Source organism: Neospora caninum, chromosome XII (genome assembly GCF_000208865.1).
Source record: "Neospora caninum Liverpool complete genome, chromosome XII".
Taxonomy (NCBI): domain Eukaryota; phylum Apicomplexa; class Conoidasida; order Eucoccidiorida; family Sarcocystidae; genus Neospora; species Neospora caninum.
The window spans coordinates 5,990,085-6,011,074 of NC_018398.1; the positions used below are offsets into that span (position 1 = coordinate 5,990,085).

General features: G+C 51.9%; 1 protein-coding gene across 1 annotated transcript; it reads right to left on the reverse strand.

The window, feature by feature from the left end:
- Nucleotides 1-988: 988 nt before the first annotated feature.
- Nucleotides 989-20,837, reverse strand: NCLIV_068070 (conserved hypothetical protein; the record flags this gene model as incomplete). The annotated part of the gene is made up of 25 exons (XM_003886359.1): nt 989-1,149; nt 1,767-1,896; nt 2,473-2,687; nt 2,980-3,118; nt 3,745-3,999; nt 4,459-4,596; nt 4,915-5,041; nt 6,122-6,184; nt 6,613-6,759; nt 7,398-7,594; nt 8,176-8,352; nt 9,008-9,201; nt 9,633-9,790; nt 10,219-10,517; nt 10,985-11,225; nt 11,544-12,346; nt 13,646-13,862; nt 14,061-14,273; nt 14,571-14,714; nt 15,149-15,252; nt 16,217-16,435; nt 17,145-17,602; nt 17,995-18,276; nt 20,571-20,627; nt 20,744-20,837. The coding sequence occupies 25 exons, from the start codon at nt 20,835-20,837 to the stop codon at nt 989-991; spliced, it is 5,232 nt and encodes a 1,743-aa protein (XP_003886408.1).
- Nucleotides 20,838-20,990: the final 153 nt, after the last annotated feature.

Consider the following 20,990-nt stretch of genomic DNA (forward strand, 5'->3'; position numbering starts at 1 on the left):
TGAACTAAGGCAACGGATGCCGGTGTGCCCAGTACTGCGGCAGGCCCGTTGCCTTGGTTCATTCTAAAGCAACCCGGTTTCCGGTGGCCGTTGGTAGTTTCATCTCAGGTGCCTGATGCGTTCGAAGAAGCAAATTTTTGCAGCCAAGAGTTGGTGGTTCGGCAGTTTCACACATTGCTATCATCCGACTAGAATAAACTCTCTGCCGTCTGGGGCCAAGGCACAAACAGGTGAGGAGGAGCTTTCTGCAAAGTCGTCCAGCAAAAACCTCAACCGAGCTGCAGAAGATTTCCTAGTTAAGAGCAACCTGGTTGAAACTTAGGTGCCATGGCGTGGTCTACTTCGTTTTGAATCGCTGTTCTGATGAAAGTGAGACAAATGCAGAAATCTTCTCCGCGTTGGTGTTTTTAGAAGCTGTGGTTGTAGGGCCGGTCTGCTGAATTCCAGAGCGTGAGCATGAACCATAAACAAAGGCGTATTCCGCAGTAACAGCCCATTTCACGGCATAAATCGTATACAAGACTCGTCGACTGATCACGGATCTCAGTGTAGCAACCGCGAATACCCCAATTATGTACGTTTATATATATATATATATATATATATATATATACATATAGATATACAACCGTTTTCCAACGTGTGAAAGGTTGAAAAAGTATCGAAGCCCTGTGATATCTCTCAGCATTGTTCAGGCGAGCCTGGCAGCAACGTCTCTCCATTAAAGCAACAAAGGGATCGGGGCAAAAACGCACAAAAAACACCATTTAAATGCAGTCTGGTTGTCTGCATGGAGTCAATCGATAGCACCGAATGACCCCCCATTCTAACTCCTTGCTTCCAGAAGCGGGAACCTGTGCGTTCAGCGTGATTAACCTTTCATGGTTGCCGAATGAAAACGTGGAAACCCATCTGAGCTGTTCGCCCCGAAGCACGTGCATGGTCCCCGTGTCCCCTACAAGAGGAGCAGTGTACCTCCATGCTTCACTCAGCCACCTTCGAACATAGGAACTGATCTCTCGCGAAGCCTGTTCAGTTCTTCACGAAGCTTGTCGATCTCGTCCGTATGGCGCCTGGCTGCATGTTGGAGGCGGCGCACGTACTGCAGGCTAGTGAACTGATGATTTAGCCCGCGAGCGTCCATCGCCCCTGATTCACACGGACCAAGAGAACAAAACCGCTGGCTTGTTCAGACCAAACGCGTTCTTTTGTGCGCAAAAACCACCAACTCTCGAGTGGAACAACTCAGCATCTTCGCCGTTTCGTGCTCTTAATTTCAATCGCGCAGGACAAAAAATCCTGGAAATCCGGTGTTTCGCCTCGACTCTGTGGGTGTTTGATACCGTGTGTAACGACTGTGGAGTGAACCAGCAAAACCGATTCGAATCGGATGAAAGCAGCTTTTCTCGTCTGAGGAGGTAGCATCCCCGGCCGGCGGAGCCTACACCGTTCAGTTGTATATATCGGTCCGTTTTGCAGACACGCACACATTCTTGGTAAATCGGGGACTTTAGAAAGTTGCGATGAGCCCGGGGTCGTCAATAACTTTGTTTCTTCTTGTGGCCTACATTTCAGCTTTAGTTGAAGAGAGATTCCACTATACGGACGAATGTAGGTTGTCAATGTTCGGCTCGCCTCTCTGAGCCCTGTGAGTGCAGGTGTACGAGGACATTTATGAAACACATGTGTCGACAGACTTTTTTTGTGGAGTAAAAGGACTTTCCACTGGACTGCCTGCACGGACATCTTGTTCTGGACCCTCGTACCTGCGATAGGACTGCCATCCCTCGGAGGTTGCCCAGGCGGTCTCTCTCTCAACTGCCGTATTTTTTGACCGTAGGCGACATTCTGCTGGAGATCACTCGCAAGCTTCTTGAGCACAGCATTCTCAGACGTCTATAGGAAGAGAAAAACACAGGCGAAAACCAGGATGGACGCCTCAGCATGTTCCGAGGACGACAGTTCCCGTGCGAGAAGGTGGCGCCATGTGTCCCTTGTCGAAAAAGTGTACATAGGGCATGCAGAAAGCCCCAAAATCTCCAGCTTGCAGTTTCCAAAGGCCTCGTAGAGTCGCTTGGTCTTGTCTCGCAATCATAGTTTTATCGATCAATCGATTTAGCGTTTCGGTGCGCCAAGCGGATCTGCCAGTCCGTGGCGTGCGAAGAAGCTCTGACTGCCTCGTCGGATCGGGTCCGCCGAAAGATCCCAGAAGAAAAAGAGAGTTTTTCGTGGACAGGGAGACTGGGGCAAAGAGATCCTCGTGTTTGGTTTTTCCCAAAGCGCTCACAAGTAGAGTAACCCCCGTGGCGGAAAGGTGGAGCGAGGTGAACAGTAGGCATCATGGCTCTCGCAACTTGTAAAGTGGAAAATCCGCGAGTTAGTGGAAAATGACACCACCCAAGAATCCGCACAGCGGCTCTAAATTTCCATTTTGGATAGAAGCTAGGTTCGGCATTCGTTTCTTCCGCCTACCTTCTTTTTTATGTCTTGTTGCAACTCGCGAATCTTCTTGTCCAGCGCATCCAGCTGAGAGTTACGATGCACTGCGCCTGGGTGGTCGGACTGGGGCGTGTAGAGCTGATCAGCGATCTTTGCCCCGGAGTTTTCCGCCAGCGGCGAGTCTGTCGAATCTTTTGGCATCGCGTCTTTCGCCCGCCCCTCTTGTGGACTTTTCTCGCTCTGATGGGCTGAGAAGAAACCAATCCAAAGTGGGGGGAACTTCAAAGAATCTGCTGCTTGTCCAGTGTGCGCGCAAGTATCTACATATGTGCATGGTTCCAAATGTGACATATGTATCTATATGTACAGTGCAGTCGAAGGAGACATCTTGCACTGTTTGCAGGTTCCTTTCTTGGCGATTTTGAGTAGTTGCCTCTCAAACGAGTGACCCTATCCCCGATTGCCGTCACGACTAAACGGGGTCAGCAGGGGGGGACTGTTTGTTTCTCTTTTCATCTTGTCGAGTTGTGCTTCGCATACCGCTGGCCGCCAGATAGTTCTGGATTTCCTTCGTGACACGGAACATGTGAACATCTTTCGTCCTTTCTTCCACTTCTCTCGCCTCTGCATCGAGCACTGTTTTTTCCCAGTCGAGCATGACAATCTTTCTCCGAAATTCCTGAGCGTGATGTCGAAGTCAGAGAACATCTGGAATCCCACGGTTCTACGGAGTCTGCATGCCAAGTGTTTGGGTGAAAGGGGGGAGAGATTCTCTTTAGAGAGAGTTCTTTCTAATCAAAGGCTCAGTTTCCGCGTTCAAACTCGGCTCAGCCCGTTGCCAGCTTTCTGGCGTGAAACAATTTGCACTCCGCATTAGCAGACAACGAGATTCCGAGTTCTCTCTGTGCATACAGATGATGATGGATCACAAACTCTAAATGCGTGTGCATGTGGCACGACACATCTGTTTGGTCGTATTCCTGTGCAGAATAAAAGAGAAGGAAATCTCCGTTAGTCGCGTTCGCGCCTCCAAAGTGTTCGCCCCAGTCGGTTTCTTCTGTAAACCGATGGGAGTTAGAGGGAGGCACAGAACGTCTTCCGGGCACACAGGATACTTTTTCTAGTGGAGGTATGCCTGTGCATGCATTATGCATATAGGTCGGTACGATTGCCAACATATTCACCCACACTATTTACACATATGCAGATGTAGACGCATATGCATTTGCGCGTGCTTGCATATTTAATTGGACGCGCGCTACTTTTCGATACCTGTATGTATACCGCTGGTTTTTCCTATCTCACCTTGATCATTTCGAGGGTATCGATCTTTTGTTTCCCTATTGCCAGAATCGTTTTGTTGCAGCGTTCAATAGCTTCTTTATGGACCACACAGGCGCCCTCGTAAGTCGTAACAGGCGTAGGTGAAGTAACTTCTATGTGTCCCTGCTTTATTTCGACAAGCAGCTTCACATCCAACTCCAACATCTCCAAGGCGTGCCGCTCCTCCGAAATCTTTTCAACCAAAGCTGCCTCAACCGACGCGTCCCGTTGCTGTCTCTGAAACACCGGATGCGGAAGCAAAGCCGAAACTCATGGACTCACAAATACAGTCACAAAAAAGTGAAAATACCTACGCAAGTATGTATATATATATATATATATCAACGTATGCCGACGCGGAACGTTTTACATGCGATTCCCCGCTGCACTATACGTACATATATGCATTTACGCTTATGCGCATATTCCTGTGTTCGAACATCTTTACCTCCATCCTTCTCATTTCTCTGTCTTTTCCACTTTGCTTCCAGATTGCACCGTTGCCCTCCCCTTTACGTGTATCTACATGCTGTGTGTTTGTATGTCTGTCGGTATCTTCCTCCTTTCACATCGTTGCTGTCTCCACATTTTACCGAAGCGCCCCAGACGATGCTCAGACCGAGGACGTTCCCGGTGCTCCGGTACCTGACCCACTTGTTTCCTATTCTTTAGAAAGTGAAGTCGAAAAACCATTACCTGCTGCATGCAACTCATGTAGCGTCTGACTCGTTCCAAAGACGCGAAACTGGCGGCGAGGCGGTTTTCGGTCGCCCTCTTATCTTCTCGGGCTTGGAGAACCTTTCGGAAAAGAGTTTCATCGACTCCGTCCGGACTCTGACAAACGAAAAGACGCAAGGGTATGGAAATAGACATGCACGCAGAGGTCTCTCAACATCTGGAAAGCACTTGGTAAAAGCCCCGGAACAAGAGCGAAAACACCGGAGCCCGAACCTCTTGTAGGTGTAGCCATAGCTCGCTGTCACCCGTCCCCACTTTTTTCGTCCAAAGGAAACGGTCACATACTGCTCTTTGTGTATCCCGTTTCTGCTTGTGGTAAGCGGGGAAAAGATTCTTGATTGTGCTGTCCCTGGTGCCTTTCCATACTACATCCGTCCGTTTTTTGTCGTTGGAGGATCTAAACGCGTGCCTCACCTTAACGTCTTCTGCGAGATCAGAAGGCATCCCCGCCCCCACATGAAAAGACGCTTGCTTCTTCAGATCAGCCGCTGGCGCTTCTGATGGAGAGGATGCAGACGGAAGAGCTTGAGATTGCTTTCGCCTGCAGAAAGGAGTCGAAGAAGTGCGCACACATCTCAGGATATTCCGATATCGAACGTGGACTGACACACGCAATTCCATGCATAGAACGCGAGGTCTGCATGTATCCACATTTACCTATTGCGTGAGTCGGTATTTTGGTACACAGATACGAAGCGCCGGTTAAGCAAGCTGCATGGTCAGCTACGAAAGTGTGTAGGGTGACAGAAGGGCGAGAGACACACACACATACACCTATCTCCCTGCCTGTAACTACAGCTAGAGAAAATGAGGCGTGTATACTCATTCACCTTGTTCTCTTTCTGCATATATGTGTAAATATATATATATATATAGATAGATAGATAGATAGATAGATAGATAGATAGATAGATATATGGGTCCATTGTTTTTCGCCTGCTGCGCACCTGTGTTTGAAGATTCCCATGAGGGCATTGTATGTCTCTGGGGGGAGTTGGGCATGGTGTAAGGTTGTCCTCAAAGATGAGACAATATCCCTGTCTGCCTGCTGCAGGTTTTGGTGTTGTTTTTCGAGCGCTTGACAGCTCTCTGTAACTTGTGCAAGATCATCATTTGTCTTTCGCGATTGCCTCGAGCAAAGGCTCAGTTGTCGTAAAAGGTCATCGAGAGAAGCGGCTCGATCGATGTTGGAATTTACCCAAACTAGATGACGTATGCTGGAAAGTTCCTCCTTCAAGATTTCTGCGTCGATTTCCCGTCTAAAGCACAAACGAAACGGGTTCGAAAGCAAAACGCGGTTTTGCAAATCAATGCAGCTACGAACTCACAGCGCCTCTCGCGACGATGCGGCAGCCTGACAGCTTTCTCTGCAATTCTGTAGGGAGGCTTCCGTAAAACGAGCAGTCGCGTTGTCATTAACCATCCTAGGATCAAACAGCTGTTTGCATAGCAAACATTTTTGCACAATTTCATTTTCGGTTGTTCTCCCTTCTACTCCAGGGGTTGGCCCATGGATGCAAATGTGTATGTCCCCTGGCGGGTCTCACCAGAGATCGAAAATCGGATTTTGGATTGAAAGAGCTTGCGACTTGGCTCTACCCGAGTCGTGTGTCTTTCTTACCGCTTCGCCTGGAGGTGATTAAACTTGTCATGGAATTTTTGCTTCAACTCGCGGATTTCCTCTCTGAAGAAAAGCAAACTCGCGACGCGGCCTTGATGTGTTCAAACTCGTTTTGCAGCCCTCAGTCCGCACACGAACCACCAGAAAACGCGTCTTGAGGTTCTTCGACTCACTCTAGAACCTTCCGCGTTTTCGACACAAAACGTCCAACTGCGAAATGGAGAAACCCTCTTCGACGGCCCACAGGTGACTCCGAAGATAGTTCGTGTGAAAGTGAGAGAAAGGTTCCACGTGTCGCCACAAACTTCCTCGTCTCTTTCGTAGAAACAAATGTACAAGAGCGGCGCTCTTCGGCACGCACCTGTATCTCTTGAAGGTAAAGATCCAACACAGCCTCTCCATGAACGCGCACGATGTGACGCGTTGGTGAGCGTTCCGGAGGGAAAGTAACACCTTGAAGCAAGCAGTCTGTTCGTCACCTTTTTGCTTACTTAACGCGTTGAAGGTTCCCCTCTTGTTTCTTCCGGTAGGCCTCTTGAAGGGCTGTCAGCTGCGCCGCCTTCTCTTCATACTCAGCCACCTTCTTTCTCTGAGTTTCCGTCATGTCTTCCGGTTTGACCTCACTCATCCATGACTCCCTGGTTCAAGCGACACACTCAGGAGGCACGTATAGGCGCGCACACCTGAAGTCGAAATAGATATATTTATGTATATATATGTAACAGTTTATGCCAGTGCTCGCATCGATGACTCTAATGCTTCAGCCCATATGCAGATGTAAATGTAGACAGATATATACTACGTCGCTGCTGCCTCCTCAGAGCCCGCCGATTTCTTCTATCACGACTGCTTCTCACGACACCTGCGTTGCTTTCTCTTTTCGAAGGCACAGTACTGGACTGGGTTAGAGAAAGTTGTGCGGCAAAATGTGAAGCCTGATGAACAACGAAAAGAAACTTGAGGAGATCTGGTCGGGAGTCCATGTGCAGCACAGCCGAGCTGCAAAGAAGCGGTCTCGTCTTTTCAGAAAACACTTCCGTATCCGCGCATTTGTTTTACAAAATACCAGAACGATTCAAACCCTGGGCCTCGGGAGAGCGGGTAAGTCGCATCTGCTTGACACCTGATAGAAGCGGTGAGTGCATTTTTTCGTGTGTCTGATTCTAGAACCTTGTCTTTTTGTCGGCCTCGGCTCTGTGGGCGTGCGGCAAAAAACAGAGCAGACCGCCCGAAGAAAGTGACTGCATGCCCCGGTTCTCTTTTGTCCTGGACCTACCTTTCAACTTTCACTTCCAGAGCGCTCATGTCCTTTTTGCTTTTCAAGTGACCATCCATCATCTGTTTAAGAGCGCGGGACGAGGCGTCATCCAGGCCAGCGTCCGGGTTTCCCTCATTTCGTGCGGCGTCTTCCTCTCGCGCAGTAAACCAACTCGGCACGAAACCTAGTTCAGAGAGAACATCGTCTTTGGAGATCTGCGTACCAAGAGAGAAACGGAAAGCACAAACAAGAAGGGGACTTTTCGAGAGAACACGAACCTCTGCGCATCGATGCTTGTGGAGAAGACGCCTCCGCAAGACACAGTTCTATCGAGCCTTTGATCGATGATGGACCCACCTGTCTCTCTGTCCCCCGTTGGCCCCAAGAGACAGGAGAGTGGACGCCGTGCTTCTGGGGTTTGCTCTGGCGACGTCGATTGTCGCCCCTTTTCCTCGATCCGCTGCTTGCAGTGTTTCGACGCCGTCCTCTTTGCTCCTTCCTTCCAGCTCTATCTTTCATTTTCCTCAGCGTCGACACCCCACCAGTCTTTCCTCCGACGCTCATACCTTATATACACATATACGTATATATATACATGCATATATATATACATACATATACATATATATACATATATACACCTATACGTATATGTATCTTCACCTACGGAAGCGTATATACACGTCGCTGTTCCGACCGCCAAAACGGTTCTCTTTCCTTTCTCTCTGTTTCTCTCAGCGGATGGACGAGTACTTGGTCTCGCTTTCATCCGAGGATGAACGGCTTCCTCTCTTACCTTGAGTAGCGCCCCTGGATCCTCGCATGGGGAAAAAGTGTAGGCGGCTACGCCAGGTTCACATTTAAGTTCCTCTGCAAGCGAGTGCGCCATCTTGACTCGTTGGGTGATTTGATCAACCGTTCTCTTTTTCTCTGCCGCCACTCTATCGAAGATCTTGTTGAACGCATCGCGAAGCTGTACGGCGACACAGGTCGGTAGAAGGCGAGAACGAGGAAAACCACGCTTCGTTTTCCTTAGCCTCCTCGCACGTACAGCCCTTCCTCACCAACCTATATGCATGTAAGTAGGTTTTCACGTGACGATGGGTTCCACTACACAACTGGGGCGTGGGCGGTGGCCGGAGGCTCTCCCTTAAAGCGCCCCTTTTTCAAAAACTTGCGTCTTCGAGTCACCACTTTTAAACTCTTGATAACGGAAGAGAAAAAGCGAAATGCTGCTGGTGCACACCGAGGGGAGAAGGCTCGAGGGTAGACAGAAAATGGCAGAGGCCAGGATCCAACATACACGCCATAAAAGCGTGTAAGCAGTCGCCTGCGAGTGTGTCTGTGGACATGTGCATGCAGCAGATTCCTTCCTGTCGTTTAACCAAGTGGTGGGTGGACCTCGCTTTGGGAACTGGTCGATTTCCCGTCTACACAAACACAAGATGAGAATCAGTCAAGACGGCGATGGACACGGAATGTCGTCAAGGTCTAGGCGAAGCTGGACAGGAAAGCGTCCGCCACCTTCTCTCGTTTCTGCTCGTATCCCCGTTTCTGTCGATTCACCTGACCAAGGAGATGTCACCGTTAGGCGTTTTTTCAGAATAGAGATGGGTTTTTGTGCTCACTGCAGCGGCGACTTGGTTTAAGAGACAGCTCTGCATCCGCCGCCGCGACACGGAGAGAACTTCAAGAGCGGGGTAGAGCAACGATCGTAATTTGTTCACGTGCTCAAAAAACGGTCCTTCGTCGGAGGCCCCGGCCGGCCGCTCCGTCCCTTCGACAGCTGTCGAGGCCTCTCCGCTCCCCGACGGAGATTCGTCTATGTGGAAGACAAGCAAAAGAGGGGTGAAAGGGTTCATCCGCGTCACACTCAGATCCGACATATCCGATTTATCCGAAGCGAGAGATAATTCTAAGCACGGTATCCTGTCGAGTGACCAGGTCGTGTACACTAATGCATATATATATATATATATATATATATATATGTATGCATACATGTACACACATAAACATATATGTATACCCATGCATCGGTTGGCGACTGGGGTGTCAAGACACTGAGATGAAGTCTGCATGTTTCTGCGTCGGTAAACGGCAGAGCAAGCACGGTCAATTTTTTCGTTCAGAAAACGAGTGCGCTGTTGAACTGAGCGAAACCGCGCATCGAGCCAGAGGGGGGAGGCGACGTCTCTCTCGGTCTCCTGTTTGAGAAGACATGTCAGCTCGAGAATGCATCGAGAAACTCACGAATGTCTCTCTCTGTCCAGGCGTGGGTGATGTACTCTTCTTGCATGCGCTCTAGCCAAGGCATGGAGATGACTCCATCTTCGACTTTCATTCGCAGCAAAGACTTGTCGCTTGCCGCTGCGCTTTGCAGCCACTTCTTCTCGCGTTTCTCGAGCTCTCTAGAGGAAAAGAAACCAGGAGGAAACCAAAGAGACGAGAAGACAGAAAGTCGCTCTTCCGCCGGACCGTTTTTCACAGGTTCGGCTGGGAGGCCACGCTCGCTCACACGGTCATCGACAGCGCTGCAGGAGACTCCGGCGGAAGCGACAAAACGCTAAACAAAAAACGGCTACAAGAGGCATGACGGTTTTCGCCAAGACACAGAAACGTCTGCAGTCACGTCACTTCAGGTCCCCTTAGGCATACACACACACATAAAGTATGCAGATGTCGTACTTCACATCCATACATGTATATAGATATACATATGCATATTCATGACTGTAGGTAATCCTTGGTGGGTAGAGCCATGTAGACCTTGCATCCAGCAGTGTCTGTACACGGACTGTCTGGAGTGTCTTTCGAGTGGCGAGGCCACGTGTCTCACCGGAGAAACCTAACTTTCCTTTCCATCATCGCTTGCTCCACTGGCGGAAACGCGACTGGAAAGTCTCTGACGATTTCGGGTTTTTCTGCAAGTGAAGCGATGGCGCGTCCAGGCCGCTTCATGTTCTTCCAAAACTTCTCCGTGAAACGATCCTGGAGCGCTCGGAAAGCCACCGCTTGGAGGTGCTGGCGCGTCCTGAATTTCTTCCTCTCCTGCTCAATCTCGGCCGCAATCTTCTCGCGAACTTCCACGTCGATGCAAAACGCTTCGCGGGGAAGAGCCTCGAGGCTGGAGCGGGTCTGGAAGATATACACGTCGGGGGAAGAGAGAGACGGAAAAGGAGGGTGACAAAGCGCGCGAAGGAGAAACGGATCGCAGAGAGGAAGAGAAGGAAACCGCAAACTGAAGAGAGAGGTGCCGACTTCCTGAACAGCGTGGCCAAGCACGAAGCAGCCGAAGATTTCCTGCGAACCGTTCGCGAGACCCTTGCCCTTCAAGGCTTCGACAGACGCCCTCTCCTCTCAGAAATGGTTTTTCGCCTTGCAGCACGCTGAGCCTTTCGCTCGGCGTTCAAATCAGACGCCAGTTTCACCGTAGACGTTTGACGTGTTTTACCTCAGCATATCTTTCGGGAAGAGAACAGGGAGACGAAACCTCGCGCGCGCTCGACTCGAGGAGTACGCAACTTAGAGCGAACCAGTTCCAAGTTCTTCACGTTTTTTGTCTGCGGTTGAAGCGCCTCTTCGTTTGCGAACACGCAGCCTACCTCGTTTTCCCGAATGAGGCTGTTCAGGGCGTCGCGTATCGTCTTCATCTCAGCTTCGAGCGCCTCCTTCGTTTTTTGCGCCTCTTTCACAGCTTCTGCCCCGAGGCGCGTCCACGTCAGCTGCTTCTCGACCGAGGGCTCGACAGGCCTCCAAATTTCGACGCACGCGTCGTCAGAGCCGAGGCATCTTCTCCCTGTTCCACGTGCGCTCCTTGTCTCTTCTTGTCGATCACTCTGGAAGCTGGTGACACGGCACGAAGGGAAGACACGCGAAGCAAAAGCGAAATGAAGACGACCTTTCTTCTGCTTCCACGTTTCAAACCTGTGAAGGCCACACATTCTCGCGTCAGGCCTCGAGGTACAAAACGCGCGTGTCTTCCTTTCCACTCTTTATCCGTTCGGGACTCCCTATCTCCGAGACGCAAACACGGCTCTATGAGGAAACATCAGGAAAATGAAAGGTTTTTCCCCCTTGTCCAAGCAGTGAGAGTGGCGCTTTGAGAGCCCTTCAGGAAGGTAGACCGCCTTGAATCAACAAGGTTCCCTTCTGCTGACGCACTACTCGATCGCGGACGTTCTCTGGACCTCGCAGAAGAGCCGCGCGGCTTCAGACTGGGCGACGGGACTGGAGCGATCAGGACTGTGCTCGTTTCCGGATTCGACGAGCGGCGTCCACAGGAGGAGGCCGTCTCTGCCCATGCTCGTCGCGACCAAAGTGTGGATTTCCCCTGCAGGAGAAGCAAACGCGAGCGCCGAAGAGAACACCGAGGAGCCGCAGCTGGCGAGGCTGCATCGAAGGTCGCGCGTCCAGAGAACTCGACAGAGATGGCGACTGGCGTCGCTCGCAGAGGCTGCATGCGGGGCTTGGGAGACAATAGCTTCCCGCCCTTCGGAGACTCTCGAGGCGGTGGAGCCTCCGCGGTTCGGCTCAGCCCGTCTCCTGCGAGGCATTCGAACTGCATGCGCGCAACCGTCCATCGAAGTCGCGACAAGAAGCACTGCGTCGCCCAGTGGACCGCAAGGTCCAGCGGGAACCGCGGAGGAAGGAAGGAAAGAGGAAGAGAGGGAAGAAGACGGAGGGGAGACAGGGGCGGAGACAGAAGCGGAAACCGGGGCGAAGACTAACGAAGGCACCGCAAGGCTGCGGACCGGACTGTTTGTGACAGAGAGGGAGTACAAGGGAGAAGCTGGAGGACTTCGAAGCAAAGCGCCGACGCCTCTGCTGAGATCCTGCTGCTCTCCCAGAAGCTGAGGGAAATCGAAACAGAAGACTTCGCCCCGGGAGGTGCCGACGTAGACGCCCATGTCGAGGACACAGAGGGCCGCGGGGCAACAATCCAGGAGAACCGCTCCAAGGGGACACTGAAGAGAAGAAGAAACGCACGAAAAGGCTGCTCTGTGGTGCGCGCGACAGGGGCCTGTTGAAGAGAAAAGGCGATGTAACAGTGCGAACAGTTCCACTTTGATTGACGTCCGCTGCGGTCTCCGCCGCGCGGAAGGAAGGAAACGGACTCTATCGAGACTAATGTTAGCGTTCGTTTTGCCCCGAGAACGCGACACGTCCAGCGCGGGAAAGCGCGACAGAGCGACTCACAACCTCAGAGAGATCTTTGTTTCGAGGGAGAAAGGCGAGCGAGGGCGAAGCCGCGAAGAAGAGCGCACTAGGCGGATCGAATGCCGCGTGTTCCGGGCCGAAGATGCTTCCTGAACAGACCAACCAACCCGTCGGAGTGTCAGGCGCTGCATCTGAATTTTTGATCCATCCGAGAGCGTTTCGAAGCACTACATGCGTTCCGTCCTTCGGCGCTGCAGTTTTCGGCGAGGGCCTTCGTGGGAGGGAGCCACGTCTCGCACCCTAACAAGAAGGCAGAGAACAGAGAAGCAGACGCCGCAGAGGAAGCAAAGCAAAACGTGGAGAGTTTCGTCTCGAGGAAAGGACACAAAAACAGGGACTTGAGGGGGGAGCAACAGCGACGAGACGGAAATGAAGATGGACAAGAACGCAAGTCTAGCCTCGCGAGTGCACGTCTGTGTTTGATGATATAGGAACGAGGCAGCGTTCTTCTGTGCCTTCGCACAAGATATGTTTCGTTCAGACCGAAACGACAGGAGCCTCGTCGTACACTCGAAGCGACGGGGCCGAGCTTTTACGAAGCAGGGCAGGAAGAAAAAGGATTCGCGTTAAAGCACGAAGCTTCGCTGAGTTCGCGGGCAGAGGGCTATTTCGTTCGAAGCTTTCAAGCTTTCAGACGTCGCTTTCCTTGACGAAGTTAAGGCATTGGGCTCCTGAGTGTCTCTCTCTATGACTAGTTGAGTGTGTATACGATAACTGCATCATTGGGGGTTACCAATTATGGTGTGTAGCGTTTCCTTGAAGGTGTCGAAGACGAAACGGCAGGAGACAAAAAACGCGACGAAAAAAGCGCAGTCGGCCATGTCCCCCGCGAAATCGGAGAGAGGCATGAGACAGAAACGAAGCATTTGCACGAGAACTCTGAAGCGCCTACGCATGAGGAGAAGAGGGACGCAGTCGTGAGTCCCCCAACGGTGAAGCCGATAGAGAGGCGGAATCGAACCAGAACGCTTCATGTGGAGTCCTCCCCCTCCAGTCGGGCGTATAAACGCAATGTTTACATACCCCACGCCTATCTCCGCTTTTACCTTCTTGTGAAGGCCTAGAGCTGTCGAAAGCGAAACTGTTCCAAGGACGACGAAATCCTTCGAGTTCGCAGACGAGAAAGAGAGCGATTCGTCCGTGGTTCGCAGGAAAGCGAGTGTGTCGTCGTCGAAAAGCGCGCCCCAGAGAAGCGAAGAAGCCGCGGCGCCCTCCACGCCTTCCGGACAGGCAGTAAGGCCGCGCACAGGTCCCTCCGCCACTCTGGAGAGAAAACGAAGCAACGGGGGGAAATCGCGAGTTCACGGAGACAACCAACCACTTCAGAGAGAGAAAAACGCTGAGATTCAGGAGCAGAGCGCCGGCAACGAAAGAGGGCGTGATGCGCAGCGGGGCGGCCCCAGCGGGGCGAGAGGTGAAACGGAGACATCCGTGTCGGGTTGAACGCATCGAGAAGCCTACCGCAGTTCTCTGACAAGTCGCGCCTCATCGAGGTTCAGCCACCGGAGCACTCCTTTTTCACTTCCTGCGAGGACCACCCAGCCGAGCTTTGCATGCTCGGAGCTGCCCAGACAACTCAGCCTCGACGGCAGAGAAATGTGGGACTTGGGGACGCACGTGGATTTCGAACGAGCGGGGCGGTTGTCGAGGCCAACGAGTTGCACCATGCTGGTCCTGCGCGTCGAGCAAAAGACAGCGATCGCCGGACGTGCGTTGCAACAGTCGTAGAGGGGGAGACAGTGGAAAGACGGAGAGAGGCAGAAGAACGCGCTTCACGACGCAATCGTGGACGGGAGGACGAAGGCGAGAACGGGGCGGGGAAGAAGTGTGCAGTTCTGGCCGAAGCAGCGTGGAGGTACCCAGTCACAGCACTTGGGTTTCCCAGCTGGAAGTCTGTTCAGTCTAGATTCGACACCAAAAAAACCGTCGAACGCCGAAAGAAGCGTGTTTCCTTCACGTTTCGGCCTTCACCTTATCAAACCTGTGCACGTGGCAGTCACGGTGTCGACTTGAAGGCCCAGCTGAGGCGCCCCTGTCCGCCTGTGGCGGGTGACGAGTCCAACGAGAGGCTGATGGGAGGAAAGTCCGAGAAGCCTCGTCTCCAGCTTCACGTGCCTGGAGCAAAGACACACAGTTCCCACGTCCACAACAAAAGGATGTCTGTTGCTCGGGCCCCCTTCATCTCTGTGTTTTCCATCTAGCTACACATATATCGAACTCTCTCTGTCTCTGGCCATCTTACCATATCAACGTGTATCTCTGCATCTACCTACCTGCTGTCTTATCTACGGATCTATTCAGACGCTCTCTCATTCTATCCATATACATATATATGCATACATGTGTACATACATACACATACAGATGTATATACATATATGCATATACATATGTATGTATAGATGTACATTTTCGCGTACATTTGCCTATCAGGCGCGCGACATGTTCTCTGTGGTTCTTGCAACAAGACACAACTGCGTGACTCTCCACTTAATATCTTTGCCGAGACGTTTTTGTCCAGTTGCCGTTCGTTCCCTCCACGTTCTTACGCAATCGCTGCAGCTCCGTTGTCAAGGCCTTCTCCACGGGGACGCATCGACGACAGCTTGCGAGACTTGTCGCTTTGGGAAAGGCGTTTGGAGCCTGCCTGAGGCTTCCAAACAAATCGAAGAGAAGGGGAAGGCGCCGCGAAAAAGTCTCCCCCAGGCGGTTTGATTCCACTCTGAGGGCAGCGTGTGTCTGTGCGTACCCGCAGAACTTTCTTTCCTTCGCTTGTCGCTGGACGGCCAGCGTCGATGCGAGAGGGCAAGCACGCGAGGACCGTTGTCGGTTTCCACAACGCACGCAAGCTCCCTTTTGTCGCATGTTGAACGGCAGAACTATCACCGCATGCAGTTCCAAGGACGCCCGCGAACGCGGAGATATGTTTACCCTTTTACGCGCAACCGTGTGCGAAGCCTCTCACCGACGGGGGGTTCTCTGGAGGCGGTGGAAAGAAAGTTTCCAGCAAGGCCCCATCAGCGAGGAGAAGGAGGCGTTTCTCGCCCTCGGCCTTTGCGACACTCAACACGCGAAGCGATCCACAGCAGCCTTCTCGAGTTTCTGCAAGCTTCAACAGGGCGGCAGGAGGTGAAGATACAAGTTCCCTTTTTCATCAACGCAATGCGGGAGAGAAAAAGAAAACCACTGTGTTGCAACCGCACAGATTCCCGTCCTCCGACCTGCCGTCGCTTCTTCGCCATCTTGAGGCGTAACCGCAGACAGCGGGAGATGGCGACGAAGGGCGAGATCAACAGTGCTGAAACTGGGGGGAAACAGCTGAGTAGGAGATGCATGCAGGAAAGAAAACCGACAGGATTTCACCCATCCTCAAGGGTATCCACTTTCTGCAACGAGGGAAAGAGGCAAAAGGCACCAAAAAATGTGCCTCGACGTAGGCAAAAGTATACTCCTGAATATGCATAGAAAGCTGTCGATCCATGTGAGAATATACCACAAAAGACCCTCATAAACGCAGCAGTAGGCACGTAGACCGCTGGAGAGAGGAGCTAGGCAAGGACTGTAAAGGAATCGAGGGGAAAACGAAAGACTGGCCGGAAAACACCCTTCTTTCGTACCTGGTCACCTCCGTCGAGAGTCTGAGGCAGATCTAAAGCAGCGCTGTTCGCTAGGTTGACTCTCTGGAAGAAATCAAAGACGCCTTTCTTGCTAGGCAGAAACAAAACACTTGAGAGAGCGTCCCTCGCCACAGTTGCCTCGAGAAGAGGCTGCTGGAGCCCATCGGCGGCAACCTGGCGCGTCAGGAGGCGAAGCGTAGACTTGCGAGACAGGAGGCTCTAACAAAGGAAACAAAAGTCCACTGCACAGAGAGACCCAGATGAGGCGATTTTCAATCCAGAGAAGATCTCCGAGGCCGTCACGAAGCCACGAAATAGCACGATTTCGCCGGTTGGGAATGTGGTCACGAATACACATGTATACAAAAAAACAGCTGCGTATGGGCTGACACGTTTATATCTGTCTACGCCTATATGTCGGCCTTCGCTGTCTCGACACGTACACAAGCATATGAAGAGTATACATCGAATTGTGTCTTTCATAATCATACCGACGGGTGCCTAGAGTGTATGTAATGGGTGACAGAACACTTTTCCTGATGTCCTCCTAGCCTATGTTGAAATTCTGGTAAACCTTTTTGAAAAATGTGGGCGTACATAGAAATATATATTTCTATATCTTTAGCGGGAGTCTGCCAAAGCACGCTGGGATGGGGTTGAGCGGCTTGCTCTGGGAACTGGGGTCTTTATGTGTCTCTCGGTTCCAACTCAGTCTCGCAATGAGGATGCACAGTTTTCTGCTGCGTATCTGCTTCCATGAGTTCTCGCGTGTTCAGTTGCCGTGGTGTTCGACGACGCAGCAGAACTGTTTCGTACAGACTGGGAAAAAGCACCCCCTTCATCCTTCCCTGGATTTTGCACGGCTGACGTTAAAGAAGATCGAAGCAACAGTCAAAGGCAGAGAACAGCCTCCGCCGAGTTCACGTACATTCTTGTGGTCGTCGGGGTACCCGCTGGGATCGAACGGGGTGGTGAATTCCGTGTTGCGTTTGGAGAAGAGAACAGACAGGTCGCTGTGGCAAGTGACGAGGTACGGATCAGAAAAAAGCAAGCAAGTGACGCTAGAAGAAGTCCGGAAGGTCCACAGGATCTTCGCTGCAACGACACTTTTCTCCTCGGTCAGTTGAAACACAAAGTTGATTCCTGTACTCGCGGCGACGCAACAGCAACACAAGTCTTTCTCGGGTCTCTTCAGAGGCAAAGAAAACCAAGTCAGGTCGACAATTGCGAACCCCGCTTCTTCGCCGATCGCCTCAGTAACGTTGGCCGCCGACGTGGGCTTCTCTCCCGTCGCGAGTAACTCGACGAAGCTCAAACTGGTGCGAGACCAGAGGGCGATCAGGTTCGGGTTCGTTCGACAAACCGAGAGCCGTCGGGGTGTGGAGCCTGGGAAAAGCCGGGGGAACAAAGTGGGGGGAAAAGCGTGGAATGAAACGACGACAAGCCGACACGTCAGTGCAGGAAACGCTTCGACCTGTAGAACGCGCGACAAGAAATGGTCGAGGGAACAAACAGAACGCCGAAAGGTGACGAAACCTTACATGCCGTGAAAACGACTGGAGTACCAAGATACGGGCAGAGCAGTCTCAGAGTCTCCGAAGGGTCATGTACATGAAAGAGAAAAAGAAACACTCTCGCAGCAAGTAGCAAGGATGTTTAGGAGCGTTACGTGTGGCGACTGTTTCCGAGGGGCTCCACCCGCGTCTTTTTCGTTCTTGGTTTTGCGTGCTTGAGAGGCGCGAGAAGGATTTCAAGCAGAGGCTGGGTTTCGCTCTCACCGAGGCCAGAAACGTGAATCTCCGTTCGCGTGACTTCTGAGCATGCAGCCGTGTCAAACACAGTTATAGAGACTGCCGTGATGAGTCCCCGTTTGCCGAGCAATTCTACGCCTTCTTTTTGAGTGTTTGCGAGACGAGAGGGCTCCCCATCAAGGTCTGCGGGGCTGGGCAGAAATGTTTCCAGATCGTCTTGTTTCTTTGCCAGAGACAGCGAAAGGCAGTACAGCTTGCGGCCACACGCACTGAAGCCGAGCGCGCACACTTCGCCGAGCAGGGGGCTCTCTGGAGCGCAGAGTAGTGCCTTGAAGTGGAACTCTTTTTCTCCATTTCTGTTATACGGAGGTTGCCTCCTCACGAGAAAGACCTGCGAACAGTAGCCGTGTTTTCCCTTTTCGCCTCGGCCGACACAGGCGACGAGACTTTGGTTTCCGCACGCAGCGAAACACGGGAGAAGCTGCACACGGATCAAGTTTTCCGTCCTCCACCCTGTGTCGTTGTTTACCGACGACGTTTGCCTTCGCTCCACTGATGGTTTGCTTCCTCTATGCTGATCAACTGGCGACGAGGCTGCGGGTGCGCTAGATGCATTTTGCCTTGTGCCTGTGGCATCTGCACGCTGGTCGGGCTTTGTCTCGTTTCTCGACTGCGCAGGTTCTCCAGAAGGCAAATCTTGCGACAGGTAGATCTGACTCCCACCCGTCACCTGAGCGTCGTTCCCCTCGGCAAAACTTACGAGGCTTCGCTGTCCGGTTTCTACATCCCAGAGACTAAGCGCATTGCCGGTGAGGGAGCAAAGCGTCGTAGAGTCAAGCAACTGGAGAGGAGACCGAGTCGGCTCCTCCAAGTATACGACATCGGGGAAAACAGAACACATGGGCGTCTCGCATTCAACTATTGCTGTGTGATTCCCTCCTTCCAAGCTGGAACTCGATGAAGGCCACATTTTCTTAGACGTGTGTGCGCCGTTCTCGCGACAAAACAACGGGTCCTTGAGACTCCAAAAGCGGTGGGACGTGAACCCCTCACGGGCAAAAACGACTCTCGAGATAACGTTTTATGACTGTTCTGTCAAAGCGACTGTTTTGTCTATCGGCCCACCTTCGTGGGAAAAAGCAACGACGTGGGAGCGACAGAAAAGAATGTCTGTTGACGTCGCGCCATTGTGTTCGTTTCAGAGGCGTGTCCGTCAGCGTTGGCTGTTCTCTGTGATTATAAGCAGCCGGGAAATAGCAGCAAGTAAACAAGTAGGGCTGTCCGTATTTGTGGAGACTTTCCGAGAGGCTCTTCCTCAGCTCCCTTCAACGGTACGAACTAGGGAATGCTGCCTTTCCCCTGAGGAATGAGGACCGATGATATAACATAACTCAGAGAAGTAAATAAGAGGGGAAAGGCCTCCCTAGATGAAAGCCCCGGAATCCTACTGCCCCAGAGAACGCCCTGTTCTCCTGCAACTTTGTCTCAAAGTTGTGGCCCAGCAGGAAAACCTGACCGGGCTTCTCAGTAGTGCGCTTACACACTGACAAGCACGCCTGATCACATTTAATCCTGCCACTTCTTTAGACATTTTGGTAAGCAAAGTTCCACGTTCTCATGCGGCACACTACGGGCAGACGGCAGCCATCTTTTGTGGTACTTGCTGGTCGCCACTTTCTTCTAAGAAAATCCCGAGTCCCGTCGTTCCGGAACAGCAGGTTCTGACACCTTTTAATGAACAGCGTCGTCAGTAGCCAGAGGGCAACGCGAGGGCTGTAAAAAGGACACAGGCAGTGAAACGAAAGAGGCACGATAGGAGTAGGAGAGAAACGCGCCGGAAGAAAAGATTTTCGTGTGGGTCAGCGAGAGAAAAGCAAGACGCCCCCGCGTTTTATCAACGTCGAAAACACGCGTACACTGTAGTTGACTATACAGCAGTGGGGACGTTTTCGATTCTTTATATTGCCAACAAACTTACAAACTTTATAATCCAGCTGGCGCCCTGGGTCTCTCGAATTCTAGCGACTGTGTGTAACCAACTTCAAGGGTCTGCTTGCGGGAACCAGAACAGAAAAGTGCGGAACTTCTCAAGCTGCGCGCGAGATCCAGAAAATCCTGATGCCTGGATCGACAGTTCTGGAGAGAACGTTGAAGTGTGTAATGGTCAGTCACAGACCTCCCGCAGGGAATCCCGCTTTTAGTTCGTTTTTCTGTTTGGGCAGCGGCAAACTGCAGTTTCGTCGACCTCCGCCTGCGCGCCCGGCTTTTTTCAGTACAGATCCAGAGAAATTGCTCCTCTTTGATCGTTAGCAGCGAACCTAAAATGCGGCCACCGGTTTTTGCGTAGAACAGTTGACGACGCACATCACCGTGTCACGACCGAAAGATATACGCATTAAAGTTCACGTGAACACTTTATCGGGTACATCGCCACCGGTGAACGCACGCGTGGAAAAACCACATACCGCAGAAGGAACTTGTTTTGCTTCTGTTGTTTCTCCGGCAGATCGGTCTGCGTTCCCACGGAAGAGTAAGGCCTCGCGGGTGTCCTTCGTGTGGAGATGTTCTTTGTCACAGGAAGGGTAGACGCACACGTCGCTCACCGTGAGAGGGCTCATCCGCCACCTCGGGGGCCTTTATAATAAAGGAAAAATGTTTCACTAGGAGTCGTAGGGGTAGGAGGAAAGTGAGACACAAATGTGGGAAGTGGTGACAGCTGGGATGGTCATTCGCCCGCGCAAACACGCAAACGGAGCCAGAGGGAATGTATGTTTACCTAATCGCGTTTGCGACAGCACTCGCTTCTCCCCCAGGTAAGCGTAGTACAGTAGATTTCTCAGGGGTTCAACCAGTAGAATCGTGGTAGTCATCTTACAGTTGAAAGAGAGAGGAGCATTTAAGCAGCAAGAGGTGAGTGCTTCCGCCAGTCCGAGCAGTGCTGTAAGTGTGGAATGCAAACACGACAACCACAACTCGAAGAAGCGGGAAACATCCACCTGTAGAACGCGTCAGAGTTCGTTTTG